This window comes from Mustela nigripes, chromosome 1 (genome assembly GCF_022355385.1).
Source record: "Mustela nigripes isolate SB6536 chromosome 1, MUSNIG.SB6536, whole genome shotgun sequence".
Taxonomy (NCBI): Eukaryota; Metazoa; Chordata; class Mammalia; order Carnivora; family Mustelidae; genus Mustela; species Mustela nigripes.
The window spans coordinates 183,100,181-183,116,721 of record NC_081557.1 but is presented as its reverse complement, the minus strand read 5'-3'; the positions used below and the strand labels follow the sequence as shown (position 1 = coordinate 183,116,721).

General features: G+C 33.6%; 1 protein-coding gene across 4 annotated transcripts in view; it reads right to left on the bottom strand.

The window, feature by feature from the left end:
* The window catches only part of BLTP1 (bridge-like lipid transfer protein family member 1), a 222,595-nt gene that overhangs the window by 63,982 nt on the left and 142,072 nt on the right, over positions 1 to 16,541 (bottom strand). For all 4 annotated transcript variants that reach the window (XM_059378048.1, XM_059378062.1, XM_059378072.1 and 1 more), the window contains 4 exons: positions 11,432 to 11,676; positions 8,710 to 8,815; positions 1,744 to 1,841; positions 627 to 812 (listed from right to left, as the gene is read on the bottom strand). In XM_059378048.1, coding sequence (XP_059234031.1) covers positions 627 to 812; positions 1,744 to 1,841; positions 8,710 to 8,815; positions 11,432 to 11,676 — 635 coding nt within the window. The remainder of the gene's footprint in view (positions 1 to 626; positions 813 to 1,743; positions 1,842 to 8,709; positions 8,816 to 11,431; positions 11,677 to 16,541) is intronic.

The following is a 16,541-nucleotide window of genomic DNA, read 5'->3' as shown; positions in this document are numbered from 1 at the left end:
CTGGTATATGTAAACATGTTTACATAATGTTTAACATTACAGTATGCAAAACTTGCCAATATTAAACAGGCAGTTAAGAAACTTAGTAACATTTTAAAAACTTACCAATTGTTAGAACAGAGTGCTAAAATAAAAAAAACATTCTAACAAAATCAAGAGCAATTATAAACAAGTATTTATGAAGATGCTGAATTAAGCTTCATGAGATTGCACTTGCACTAAACTACAGCAATATACCACCCCAAAACACTCAATGAAATGCCAAACTTTTTTTTCTTTTTTTTTTTTAAGATTTTATTTATTTGACAGAGAGAGATCCCAAGGAGGCAGAGAGGAAGGCAGAGGGAGAGGGGGAGGGGGACGCAGGCTCCCCACTGAGCAGAGAGTCTGATGCAGGGCTTGATCACAGGACCCTGGGTTCATGACCTGAGCCAAAGGCAGAGGCTTAACCCACCGAGCCACCCAGGTGCCCCATGTAAAGGCCTTCTTAAATGACATTTCTCTCCAATTTAAAATTGGAAATTTAGGAATTTAAATTCTTTTTTAAAGTATGGTAATAAAGTAATTCAAATTTATATACAAAATTTAAAAGCCAAAATTCTAATATCAGCATATTCTATACTCACTTGATGTTTGACAATTTGTCCTAATGCCAGATTTAAATCCACTTGACATTTACCAAACAGTTTCAGATAGCTGCTACTCCCTGGTGAAGCTTTGGTTTGAAGTCGGTTTGAAAGTTCCAGCTCTATCAATCCAGTTTCAAATCTCACAGCTCTCATTGATGGAGTAGTGGCTGTTACTTGAATACCCTAGAGCAGATTATAGGTTAGGAGGAAAAAAGTAATCTTAAATCAACAGTATGCACTCACTCAAATGAAATCTTTCGATACGATAAAGTAGCCATGTTTTAAAACACACATGGGCTGTCTAAAGATCTGATAAAACTGGAAAACATTCTTTAATTTCTCATAGTAGTAGGGAATTTTTTAACTCCTAAATTTTATTTTAATATTTTGTACTTAACATCTGAACTGTTCAATGAGTTAAATACATTAATTATAATTAATCGTTAGGTAACAGTATTTTTAACACTGCTTTTTTTTTTTTAAAGATTTTATTTATTTATTTGACAGAGATCACAAGCAGGCAGAGAGGCAGGCAGAGAAAGAGGGGGAGGTAGGCCCTCCACTGAGCAGAGAGCCCCATGTGGGGCTTGATCCCAGGACCCTGAGAACATGACCTGAGGTGAAGGCAGAGGCCTAACCCACTGAACCACCCAAGCGCCCAAACACTGCTATCGTAAGTACTGGAAATACTAAGTTTTCTATTAAGGTACTACTGTTAATTGGACAAATGTACAAAATACTTCTTACAGAGTAACTTAAAGCTATAATAATTAGAAAAATTGATACATTTATCAGAAGGGGGCAGTTAAATATATTGTTACAACTGTATAAAAAATAGTACAGCTATTAAGGAAGATAAAGTTAATCTATATGTTCTGACATGAAAAGGTATCCAAGCACAAATATATGCATAAACATATGCATATATAAAAGTACAAACAGACAAAAGTCCTAAAGGACATTCAATTGCTAAAGCTTTTCCTCTTGAGTGGATGGGGTCATACTTCATTTTTATTTTCTACTCACACATTTATGTATAATATGAATTCCTTTAACTAGAATACATTAAATACTTAGAAAAATACTTCAAAAAGTATAATTACTTATATGTTACCTTAAACTGCAAGTTCAGGGAATAGAGTAGAATTTTAGGCTTATCTCCATCTGTTGTTCCATCATGTTCATTCCAAAGAGGAATAGGCTGCTCCCCACCTAAAGAGATTAAATAATTAAGGGTCTGGGGCAATCACTTTAAGAGGAAAATAATAATTTTGTGCAAAAACAGTTTTCTTTTTTCTGAACATTAACTTATTCTTTAGTACAGACTGTAGCCATGACACATTTCACTGACACAGATTTTTCTAAGTTAGGGATAATACTGCATATATAGGCATTTATTAAGAACATTTTAAAAGGACTAAAGACATTATATGTATAATAAATGTAATTATATATCTCAGAAAATGTATCTGAGGGGACAAAAGTAAACTGAATTGATTTCTTTAACCAAATATGTGAACCTGTTGTTTACATTTTTATATGCTGCAAACAAGATTAAAAGAAAAAATAAAGGTGATGAAATTTTAAAATAAGGTAGTATGCGCTAATAATAAAGAGTGTGACAGCAAAGGTTTGTCCTACAAATTTAAAAAAAGGAGGAAAAATTCTTCAGTTTGAAAATATCTACAAAGGTCTACAGTTAAAATGATATGCTCAATCGTGAAAAGCCTGAAACTTCCCTAGGCTTAGATAAAGTATAAGGCAAGGATGATTCCTCTTACCATTTCTGTTCAACATCATACGTCAAGTCCTAGCTAATGCAATAACACAAGAAAAGGAAAGAAAAGATACAGAGATTGGGAGGGAGAAAATAAAATTGTCTTTGTTGTTCACAAATGACAAGATTATATATGTGGAAAATCTGACAAAACTGACCAAAAAAAAAAAAAAAAATGCTGGAACCAATAAGGGATTATTGCAAGGATAAAGGATTATAAGGTTACAGGTCAATCACTTTCCTGTATACTGTATACTGTATAATGAAGAGTGGAATTTGAAATTAAAAACACAATGCAACTTATATTAACATCACAAAAATTAAGTTAATCAGGTATAAATTAACAATATATGTATAAGATCTACATGAGGAAAACTGAAATTCTGAGGCTAAGTATCAAAGAAGAACTAAATAAATGGAGAGGTATTTCATGTTCATAGACAAGAAAACTCAAGATTGTCAAGATGTCAGTTCTTCCCAATTTCAGTTTTAAATTCAATGCAATTCCAATCAAAACCTAGCAAGTTATTTTGTGGATATCAACAAATTGATTCTAAAGTATGTATGGAAAGACAAAAGACCCAGAATAGCCAAGAAGAACTAAGCTAGAGCACTGGCACTTTCTGACTTCAAGACTACAGTAAACATTGGAGTGTGGGGTTGGTGAAAGAATAAACAAATAATACATCACTGGAACAAAATGAAAAGCACAGAAACAGATCCATACAGTGAACTGATCTTTGACAAAAAAGAAAAGGCAATACAATGAAGGAAAGTCAGTCTTTTCAGTAGACGATGCTGGGGTAACTGGATATCGACATGCAAAAAAAATGAATCTAGACATAGATCTTATACCTTTCACAAAAATTAACTCAAAATGGATCACAGACCTAAATGTAAAATGTAAAACTATAAAAGTCCTGTAAAATAACATAGGAGAAAACATAAATACCCTTCCATATGGACTTTTTAGATACAACACCAAAGGCATAATCCATGAAAGAAAGAATTGATAAACTGTACTTCACTAAAATTAAGAGCTTCTATTTTACAAAAGAAAAAGCTTCTATTTTACAACTGTAACTGGGAGAAAATACTTCCAAAAAAATACATGTGATAAAGGACTGTTGTCTAAAATATGCAGAGCTCTAAAAACTAAAAAAGACAAAAAACATGATTAAAAAATGGGCCAGGGGCACCCGGCTGGCTCAGTGGGTTAAAGCCTCTGCCTTCAGCTCAGGTCAAGATCCTGAAGTCCTGGGATTGAGCCCCGCATCAGGTTCTCTGCTCAGCGGGGAGCCTGCTTCCCTCCCTCTCTCTCTGCCTGCCTCTCTGCCTACTTGTGATCTCTGTCTGTCAAATAAATGAATAAAATCTTCAAAAAAAAAAAAAGGGCCAAAGACCTTAATAGACATTTCATCAAAGAAGATACACAGATGATAAATAAGCACAACAAAAGATCCTTTGCAGAGCATCATCATACCATCAAGAAATGAAAATTAATACTAAGATACCACTACAAATCCATTAGAATAGCCAAAAGCTGGAACACTGAAACACCAAATGCTGATAAGGAGATGAAGCCGCAATATCCCTCATTCATTCTTGGTGAGAATGCAAAACAGTATAGCCACTTTGGATGACTTTTGGTAGTTTTCTATTAAATTAAACATATTCTTACCGTATGATCCAGCAATCATACTCCTTGGTTGCAATTCAAAGGAGCCGAAAATTTATGTCCACATAAAAACTTGCATACAGATGTTTGTAGCAGCTTTATTCATAATTGTCAAAATGTGGAAGCAACCAAGGTAGGGATAAATAGGTGGAGCACTAAGAAGTTTTAGGGCAGTGAAACTACTGTGTAGGAGTAGTATACAATATCTGTATAATGTATACATTATTATATATATACATTACATGTGTACATATACATTATTATATGTATACATTATTTTATGTAGGAGTAGTATGCAGTATCTGTATAATGTATACATTATACTATATACTGTATGCAGTATACAGTATCTGTATAATGGTAGATACGTGTCATTATTCATTTGTCGAAAGCCACAAAGTGTACAACACCAAGAGTGGACCCTAATGTAAACGATGGACTTTGGGTGATAATGGTTGCTGATGCAGATTCATCAGTTGTAACTCATGTGCCAGTCTGGCGGGGAACGTTGATAATGTGGGAGGCTATACATGACTGGAGGCAGGAGATATCTGGTTTTCTGTAATTTCCCTCAATTTGCTGTGGAACAAAAATTGCTCTAAAAAGTTAATTTTTTTTTAAAAGCCTATCTGTTTTATTGATCCTATCACTGCCGTGAGTATCTTTTATGTAGTCACAGAAAGTTTTTTTTCTTAAAGTTTAGAAGTAAGAGTTCTGCCTCTTACAAAATATATTGCACCATAATTTTAGCTTATAGAAATATCAGAGACACTATTAGTTACATTAACTCCACATTTTTTTTTACCTCATTTTAAATTAAATATATAATTGGCCCAATTCTCAGAAGGTAACCTCCTTATATGTTTCTAAGATGGCTGTCCATATTCAAAACTAAATCTCTTCTGTTTACTAGGTCAGTGCTTACCTACATCTTTCTAAAACCCAGGGAGTCTGTGGACAGTAAAATTGTAAGAACTGATTCCTCAAAAAAAGAATTTTACTAACAAACTTAATGATTGCTGTAAATGAATATTTCTATACAATATCCAAAAGAAAATGCCTAGAGCTAAATTTAATATTAAAGACAAGCATAAGGAAAAAGTGTAAGAAATAAAGAAATAAGGCAATAACTATGAAGATTATGGGGAAGTAGGGAAGCAATACAGAGATTAGAATACTAAGAAACTTGGCTACAAGGGTTCAAAGTATTCCCTCTCAATAGTGCTCTGCGGTTTTGTAAAATCTCTGCTCCATAAGGTCCTGGGGCCAGCCAGATGATAAATGACTTACTTTCAGCTCTTTTCCTAGAGTTCACTCTATTGTCAAGAAGGAATGGTTCAGGGATTAGACTTAGCTACTGAATGACTTCGGTATCTGAATTCTTCACAGTGATTAGTAAACATTCATGGTCAGAACATTAATTTCTAGCTTTCCTTTCCAGCTCATTCTTCATAGACCTAGGAATATACTTGCAATTCCTCACTGACTGCAATTTGAACATTAAGAAAAGTCTTTCCTTATGGAAGACACGTATTGCATGGAGCACTACGTGTAGCGCATAAACAATGAATTTTGGAACACCGAAAAGAAATAAAATAAAAAAGAAAAGAAAAGCTTTTCTTTCTCTTTCATCAAAACTACCTTAAGGGGGGCGCCTGGGTGGCTCAGTGGGTTAAGCCGCTGCCTTCGGCTCAGGTCATGATCCCAGGGTCCTGGGATCGAGTCCCGCATCGGGCTCTCTGCTCAGCAGGGAGCCTGCTTCCTCCTCTCTCTCTCTGCCTGCCTCTCTGTCTACTGTGATCTCTCTCTGTCAAATAAATAAATAAAATCTTTAAAAAAAAAAAAAAAAAAACTACCTTAAGGGCAACTCATAGTGCCAGTCTGATACTAGAACTCTACAATGCTAGCTTTTTAACCATCAAAGATTCAAAGTTACTTTAAGAGTCTATTTATTAAAAAAAAAAAGTCTATATATTTTTGTATGTTTTTTCATTATACATATTCAGTAATAACAGACTTGAAAATATTCTTTAGAACTCATACAAATTAACCAGTTTAAAATGTTCTTAACTTCCACATCTCAATGTTCTAATGCGATTTTAACCAAGTAAATGGGCCACATCAAAACTTCTGTATATTCCCCAAACAGAAGCACCTTCAGTGGCAGAAAGAACTTTGCTGTTTATTTCTTTTCTTCGTTAATGGTTTGTATTCAACTTATTTTCAGAAAAATTCCAAGTCTACCAATTGAGCTGATTTTTTAAAACTTAACTTGTGAAAATCTATAGCTCTATTGTGCCTCTTCAATATAATCATTTAGTAGTTCCCTGACTTCAGATAAAATCAGAACCAGCTCATGAGAATCAGGAAAATCTGTTGTCCACATGAGTACTACACAATTTAATTCCCTACTGCAATGAGTTTTGTCCCCCCTTGGGGCCTTATTGAATACTTGTCCTTAAGCTCTACCTGCATCTTCTCTACCTCTCCTTTCTTGCCAAAGATATTTCATTTATGAGGTTTGGGAATAGGACTTCCTCTGTAGAGTCTTTTCTGATTTCTTCAACTAGATTAGCTTCTCCTCTGGCACAGACACAGCACCCTGTTCTTGTCATTCATAGAACTCATTAAAATTATAATTGAATATCCAAATACTTAATAAATCTGTTAAATGAATGAATTTATTCATCAACATGGAGGAATCTCCTCGATAGCAATTTATAGATGTGGCTTCATTATTATTTTAACATGATTATATCCATACTATAAATATTTAGCCTCAAGAATTCTTATGCAGTCAACTTATTTTCCATTCTAATACCTCTTAAAACTTTACCTTACAAATATGATATACTCTTATGTATATGTATATGTAAAGCATATGAATACTTTATCTTATGAATCTTTTTAAAATCAAACATATATTTCCTCTTTAAATCTAAAACTTTTACTAAGATGCTCATTTGTAATCTACTCTTTATTTTAATGGAATAACTCCTCTTTTTTATTTTTATACAGAGAGAAACAAAAGGAAATCTGAATTTTTTTTATGGAATAATTCCTCTTTTTTATTTTTATACAGAGAGAAGCAAAAGGAAATCTGAATTTTATTTATTTACTTTTTATTTATTTTCAGTATAACAGTATTCATTATTTTTGCACCATACCCAGTGTTCCATGCAAACCGTGCCCTCTCTAATACCCACCACCTGGTTCCCCCAACCTCCCACCCCCTGTCCCTTCAAAACCCTCAGGTTGTTTTTCAGAGTCCATAGTGTCTCATGGTTCACCTCCCCTTCCAATTTCCCCCAACTCCCTTCTCCTCTTCATCTCCCCATGTCGTCCATGTTATTTGATATGCTCCACAGATAAGTGAAGCCATATGATAATTGACTCTCTCTGCTTGACTTATTTCACTCAGAATAATCTCTTCCAGTCCCGTCCATGTTGATATAAAAGTTGGGTATTCATCCTTTCTGATAGAGGCATAATACTCCATAGTGTATATGGACCACATCTTCCTTATCCATTCGTCCGCTGAAGGGCATCTTGGTTCTTTCCACAGTTTAGCGACTGTGGCCATTGCTGCTAAAACATCGGAGTACAGATGGCCCTTCTTTTCACTACATCTATATCTTTGGGGTAAATACGCAGTAGTGCATTACCCTGATCCCCAAACCAGGCAAAGACCCTACCAAAAAGGAGAATTTCAGGCCAATATCACTGATGAATATGGATGCTAAGATTCTCAACAAGATCCTAGCAAACAGGATCCAACAGCACATTAAAAAGATTATCCACCATGACCAGGTGGGATTCATCCCTGGGCTACAAGGATGGTTCAACATTCGCAAATCAATCAATCTGACAGAACAAATTAATAAGAAAACAGAGAACCACATGGTCCTCTCAATTGATGCAGAAAAAGAATTTGACAAAATCCAGCATCCATTCCTGATTAAAACGCTTCAAAGTATAGGGATAGAGGGAACATTCCTGAACTTCATCAAATCTATCTATGAAAGACCCACAGCAAATTATCATCCTCAATGGGGAAAAAGCTTGCAGCCTTCCCGTTGAGATCAGGAACACGACAAGGATGCCCACTCTCACCACTCTTGTTCAACATAGTATTAGAAGTCCTAGCAACAGCCATCAGACAACAAAGAGAAATAAAAGGTATCCAAACTGTAATCTACTCTTGATGCATAGTAAAAATATAAGGGTTGCCACAGATGATTTACTGGGTAACAAGCAGAGTCATCATATGGTATAAAGTTAAAATCTTATTTTTATCTAAATCTTGCTCCCAAATGAGTAATATTAGTTTGGTTAACAGACATACACTGTTAGCTCTTCTTGTGGGGGTGGGGAAGAAGCATAAAGGAGCTTTGTAAAATTTATAAATCGTAAATGTATACATTATACAATGACAAAAGTAATAAGCAAAAGAATCTGTAGGTGGAAAAGCCAAAAAAGGAATGCAGAGTTTTAGGGAGTTACTCAAAAACTATATCTAAATGATAGGATCAATACTCATACCACAGATAAATGAAACATCATGGACCCATTGAGAATAAAAATCTGCTCAAAACTCTATATTACAAGGTACCAGATTATCTTACCAGAAACTTTCTGTATTACTTCATTAACTTCCTTCATGAACACTTTCTGTACAAATACCAAATGGTTTAGAAGATCAGTTGTGAGATTATGTTCAAAGGAACCAACCTGCCAAGCAAAATCAGAATATTAGATTAACAATACTCACTATATTTGTTGTAAATACCTCTTTTGCTCACATAAGTCATCCCAAACTCTGAAGAAAAACAATGAACTATTGATATATTATTTGAAAAAAAGGATAAAAAAATATTCAGATTGCCCAATATCCACTGGTCTGACATTATTATGGGCCATTCCTTAATTTTTTTTTAATAACAGGAGCTAATAAAGTATCTTTTTTCTACCTTTTGAGAGTGAATGAAATTTATACTTTATGTAACCTGCTAATCTCAATACTGAAATTTTGTCTAGAGTACTTTTTATTTTCAATGACTACTATTATAGTTAGTGGTAGAACCATGGACAAGTATCATTACCCATGAAAGTAAATTTATTTGCACATTCAAATAAGGACCATCTACTTTGTACATCATTAGATGTTAAGGACTTAGCTGTGAATAAAAACAACAAAATCATGGCTCTTATGAGGCTAACATTCGCATGAAATAGCAAATCAGATATATTCAACCAGCTTTCATACATCTCTATAATTAGTATAAAATGTAAGATTTCTGGGAAGAACTGAAGCTGAGTATTATAGTAAAGATAAGCTGAAACACCCTTATGAGTAAGACAAATGCTTCAGACTTGCCACTTTGTTAGCAGCAATGGCCACAGTTGCCAAACTGTGAAAGAACCAAGATGCCCTTCAACGGACGAATGGATAAGGAAGACGTGGTCCATATACACTATGGAGTATTATGCCTCCATCAGAAAGGATGAATACTCAACTTTTGCATCAACATGGAAGGGACTGGAAGAGATTATGCTGAGTGAAATAAGTCAAGCAGAGAGAGTCAAATATCATATGGTTTCACTTATTTGTGGAGCATAAGAAATAACATGGAGGACACGGGAGAGATGGAAAGGAGATGGGAGTTGGGGGAAAGTAGAGGTGGAGACGAACCATGAGAGACTATGGACTCTGAAAAACAATATGAGGGTTTTGAAGGGGTGGAGGATGGAAGTTCGGGTGCACCTGGTAGTGGGTATTATGGAGGGCACGTATTGTATGGAACACTGGGTGTGGTGCATAAACAATGAATTCTGGTACACTGAAAAGAAATTTAAAAAATTTTTAAAAAGACAAGTATATCTCACTGTGATTGTGTACTTTAATACACCACATATATTCAGGCTAAAAAAAATTAAGAAAGCAAAATAGATTTAGTAGTCTTTACTTAAATGAGAATTCACATAAAGTCTAAGTTGTACCAGTCACTTTTTATTTTGTATAGTAGTACAGAATGGGCTAAGATGATTTTCATGTGTATTTATTTTAAGCCATAGTGAAACAGGCAACTGTCTGAGGAATGCAACTTTAGATTCTTTCAAGAGTTTGTATTCTTAGCAAATCTGGGTTAGTGTTCTTCCCCAATTACAAACTTTATACCTCACTAATAGCCAATATTAGTAGGGAATTATGCAACATACTGCATCGGATTTGTTTTATTTTCTGTCAAATGAGGCATTAAGAATAGTATTGCTAGAGTTTGAAGCACTTCTTTTTCAGAATAGAAAACACAAACAAAATATGCTTTATAATCTACCTTTTAAATAAATACCTGACTTCTAGAATTTTGTACACTATTTTTTTTGTATACTCATTTTTCACATAAAGAAATCCTAACCCTTAGAGAGGTGGCAGGTTAAGCAGAGTCTAAAGAAGGTAAACCAAACTTAAATATCTCCCATAGCTCTAATATTTCTAGCAAAGAACTCAAACAGCATTCTCACAGATGCTTTACATTCTAGCGAATAAAACTTACAAAAGAAATAGTTAGAAAATTGCTTTTTGATAACGTTGCAATTGTTTCTGACAAACTGACAAAGAAAGCTGAGACCCACACTGTGTAAGAATTCTACGTTGCTCATCTGACTGTGGAAAGATTTAGGGAAAGTTATTTATTTCCCTTCAGCTTTAACTTTCTGCTGTATTATATTAGCATAATAACAGATGACTTGCTTACCACAAATCAAGTAAAAAACATTTATCAGAAGGTTTTTTAAACTTATCACAGTTATAACAATATAAAGTGAAAAAATAATGACTGAATCATGTGTGCTGGTTTTCAACTTCCCTTAGTAAAGAAATTAGTCTGAATTCAACTGTAATTATTTTATTTGTATGACCTTTAGATTGTTAATAAATATGAAAAAAAGATTGTGTCTTCCTGAAGAATCATGTAACCTTCTGAAACCTCAGTTTTTTCACTTACAAAATGAGAACAAATATATATGCCTCTTAGGATTGATTGAAGTATTATACAAGTCAATGCATATAAGTGCTATTAGCTTTTTTATAACCAAATGAACCATAAAGTATTAACAAGAAAGATATGAAACCTAATGTAAGAAATAGAAATTCAAAGATGACTAATAAAAAAAGCATATTTACGTGAAACTATAGAGAGAAATATACACACATGTGTACATACACATACCCCAGATTTGGTATAAAATTCTATAAGAATAAATGATTTAATGATCTGTCTTGAAAGTTAGACCTAAAGCTTCAAGCCTCCTAAATGACAAAGCATAAAGGAATTAAAAAGTACTTACTTCTGCCACACAACGTAGATAATTCCCCTGTAAATAGTACCCTTGTTTAGAAGGTAGTTCATCAATACTCCACACCTGATCTGAATAACTATCATGTTCTTCCATTATGTATTTCCCTGACATAGTAACAGGAGGAAGGTTGAGGCTGGCAGAAGGAGGAATGGTTGACATATCTGTGGCAGAAACTTTTGAAGTAAAACGTAATCTGTGATTTGGCAGCTCAAATGTAAACCTTGTCTGTGCACCTGTAAGACATAAGAAAAGTTACTTTGTTCAGTGCTCATTCACTCCTTTGTTCAAAAAATGATTTCTAAAAAAATGCATTCATATCCCAAATAAAACAAATCCTTATATATATGCATGGATATGATAGTCAGTATTATTAAGCCAGAAAGTATTATTTACTAAGCCTACAAAGTGCCAGAGAAACACCTACTAATGATCTTTATTTCACAGAAGGTAGAACAGAAAGAAACTGTCTTTGTCACAGAAGAGTTATAACAAGAGAAATTAAGTGTAAAAAATTCTCATCCATATTCACATTCATTCTGCTTTATTAGCAGAGAAGTCAGCACCTAACAGCTAGGCTCCTGTCACTGATTCAGTGAAAACTATCAAATCTTCGTACTCACTGAAAATATTCACCAGGTATAAAATTATGCCAACACATATATTTTTGACCTTAACAGTAATTATTAACAGGACCATATACCAAATAAGGATATGTTATGAGTTTCAGTTTACTAAAACTACTGCTGGTTCTAAACATGTAAATCAATAATTTGGCATGCAATTGTTCAAATAATTATAAATATACAATCTATATTATTATTCAAGCCATATTTCTCCAGCTATTTATGAAGGTATTAAGGAGTAGAAAAAGCCTTGTTAAAATCAAGATCTAGGGGCGCCTGGGTGGCTCAGTGGGTTAAGCCGCTGCCTTCGGCTCAGGTCATGATCTCGGGGTCCTGGGATCGAGTCCCGCATCGGGCTCTCTGCTCAGCAGGGAGCCTGCTTCCCTCTCTCTCTCTCTCTGCCTGCCTCTCTATCTACTTGTGATCTCTGTCAAATAAATAAATAAAATCTTAAAAAAAAAAAATCAAGATCTATTATCACCCATTGTATATACTGCGTAATGTATACACACATGCTCCTTTGCAACCAACAAAGTCTTACACTGTTCTTTTTTAACATATACTGTATTATTTGTTTCAGGAGTACAGGACTGTGATTCATCAGTCTTACACAATTCACAGCACTCACCATACCATATACCCTCCCCAGTGTCCATAACCCAGCCATCCCAACCCTCCCACACCACTCCCCGCCAGCAACCCTCAGTTTGTTTCCTGAGATTAAGTCTTAAACTGTTCTATACATTACCAATTCTCTCCACTCAAACATCATTAGTCTATTTTGCCTATATACATATTATACTTTAACAAATATGCTTAGTACTCTCAATTGTGTCAGAAATAATTTTCTTTTTTTAAAATACTAGTAAAAGATCACTCATATATTACATTCACTATATTCACTAGCTATATAATAATGTTTATACTTGAAATGAGTTAGGCATAAACAGAAAAAAGTTCCTTCACCAAATGTTGTATACAACTGTGAGTGACCAGACAGATCGTGACTGCTTTAACTTCTTACTAACTTCCAACCAGGCAACTCAGTGACTATCACTTGCAGGATGAAAAGGTGGTGGCTACCACAGTAATTACCATTTCTACTACTACCACCAGCATTACCAAGTACAAACATCAAGACTGAAGTAATCCTAGGCCTCAGGTCATCCCTCATCACTAGTATAGTCATTCTGTTGCTATTTTTGTCCCTTTTCTTCATTTTGAGAAGAACTATGTGTTCCTATCTGTCTGGATATTTGATACTACATTTACTTTGCTCCTAAATATTCATATCTTCCTAGTTCCAACTGCCTATTTGGCTTTTGACCTACTGTCTTTGTTGAATCTTATATTACATGGATGCCCTGAAAAAATGGCCAAGATGAGCCCAATTTATTGTCAACCCAACAGCTGAAGGCCTAATACTTCTGACTGCTAAATCTGGAAACTCCCTTCATAATGCTTCTCTTTCTAGTAATACAAAGATCTTGATGTTCAGAAAAATCCCTCTCAATAAAGAAAAGTTAAAATGTTAGGAGTAGGAATAAAGATATACATGTAAATATAAATACATATGTGTATTCTTATATATTTATATATGTCTACGTATGCACATGTTTAAATTAGTAATACAACTTACATTAATGGTATAAAGGAGAAAAAACATTTTAATTTCAATAGATGTAGGAAAAAAGCATCTGATAATATTCACCAGTTTCTCTTCATAGAAACACTTAACACACTAAGAATAAAAGTCAATTTTCTTAAATTCCCTGATAAAGGGAATCTAGAAAAACCTTATAGCAAACTTCACATTCATTGATGAAATACTGATTTCTTTAAGAAATAAGAGTAAGAAAAGGATGCCCACAATATCTCCTTTTCTGAACATTAGAGCAGAGCACCATAAAAAAAAGAAATAAAAAATCTTAAGGACTAGAAAGGAAGAAACAAAAGTATCATTTGCAAATGGTACAAGTATCTACTTAGGAAACTCCGAAGAATCTTATTAGCAATAAAAAAAGTTCACTATGGCGGTGAATATAAAATTAACATAAAAGGATCAAGCGCATTTGTACATCTTACCACCAGATTAGAAAATGCCATTTTACAAAATATCCCATTTGTACTAACTAAACAATAACAATAACATAAGGTACCTAGGAATTTATGCAAATAATTTTATTTTGTAACAGAGGCACAAAAACATTAGGTTGAAATATTTTATTATAAATTTTGTAGAAAAACACTGGAGAAGACCTAAAGAGACAATATCAATTCTCAGTATTAATCAATATTGTCAATTCTCTGCCTAGGTTAAACATCTGACTTCAACTCAGGCTCAGGCTGTGATTTGGGATAGAGCCCCACACTGGGCTCCCTGCTCAGCGGGAGCCTGTTTCTCCCTCTTAATCTCCCTCTGCCTGCCACTCACCCTGCTTGTGCTCTCTGTCAAGTAAATAGAATCTTATATTCTCAATTCTCCCCAAGGAAATCTATAGATTTAATAAAATCCTTGTAAGAATCCAAATAGGCTTCTTCAAAGAACCTGACAAACTGACTTCTAAAATGAAGATGAAGGAGTAATTAAAAATAACCAAGATAACTCCTTAAAAAGGGAATGTCAGATAGTAATATGAGACTGTAAATAGGTGGTACAAATAGCACAATGAAGCATAATAAAGAGCTTTGAAACAGACCCAACATATATCAGCACTTAAGAGATAACAATAATGGACTATGTATCAACGGAAAAAAAGGACAGATCAGTCAGTAACTGATGGTGCAGTAACTGATTAGACAAATGCACATCAAATTAAAGAAAAAAATAATTCCATATAGACTAAAAACTTAAAAAGAAACATTAAAAAACATTTAACAGAAAATATAAGAGAATAGCTTCATAATCCTGAGAAGATAAGGTATTCTTTAAGATATAAAAATACATATCACCCAAGAAAATACTGGTAATTCAATTACTTTAAAATTAAGAATATTTATTGTTCAAAAGACAATAAAGTGAAATAAGCCTCTAATGAGATGAAAATGTATGTTAAACTTATAATATTAGAAGGATAACATAAAACATATAAAGAATTCCTGTGGACAAAAAAAAAAAAAATACAAATGATTCAATGGTACAATGGGCAAAAAACAATAACCATCAACAGGCACTTCATAAAAGAAAACATATAATAATATCTTAATAAAAAATCAGCTTAATTAAAGAAATATAAATTAACATCGCAGTAAAATACCATTCCACATTTACCAAACAAAGCAAAAATTTAAAAGTGAGAATATACCAATTGTTGACAAGGATGTGCAATAATGGGAATTCTTATCTAATACAGGAAGGACAGTGAATACTGGTGAACACAAGTACTTTGGGAAACAGTTTTGTACTTTCTAATAAAATTGAGGATGCATTTACCCTACAATCTAGCTGTACCACTCTTAAGTAAATATCGAGAAACTCATGCATATGTACTAAGAGATGTATGTGAGAACTGTAATAGCAAAAATATCAAATGAGCCAAAGATCCATCGACAGTAGAGTAGCTAAGTTGTAATATAATCACTTAACGGACTATTAGGTATCAGTGAAAATTGAATGAACCACAGATACATGAATGAACAGATGAATCTCAAGCAAAATGTATAGCAAAAATTTTCCAATTAAAAAAATATATTAGTTGGAGTTCAGACAAATAAAGTTCAAAACACAAGCCATTTATGAGCATATACATACATGGTAAAACTATAGAGAAAAGCAAAGGAATGGGTAACACAAAATTAATGTTAGTGGTTATTCCATTAAGAGTCTTGAAGAAAATCTGGTAATGATAATATTCTCTGAAGGAGCCTTCACAGTACTGGTAATGTTTTCATTCTTAGTTTGTGTAATTGGTTGGTAAGGTCACAGTTAATTATTCTTGAAACTGTGTGTATATAATTTACATGCTTTTTATATATGGTAAGTTCCAGAATAAAAATAGAGCAGCAAAAAATTTTTGGAGAGAATATAGAAGGATCACAATATCTTATAAAAGTAGCTATTTTGAAGAAGCCAAATAACCTCTGATTTGCACTCAATTCACCAATGAGAAAATAAACCAAGCTATTCAGACTATAAAGAAATGAACAAATGTGGAAATTGATTTAACGTAAGTTTGATTAGAAATGGCCTCAATAGTTATATATATGTTTTTTCTTTTTTATATTTTTCTTATTTGTTTTCTTTTTTTTAAATTCTTTTCTTTTCTTTTTTTTTTTTTTTTCCTTTTTAAACCTCTTTTTATCCCCTTTCTCCCCCCTCACGATTTGGGATCTCTTCTATTTGGTTAAAGCATATTTTCCTGGGGTTGTTGCCACCCTTTTAGTATTTTAATTGCTCCTTCATATACTCTTATCTGGACAAAATGACAAGACGGAAAAATTCAACACACAAAAAAGAACAAGAGGCAGTACCGAAG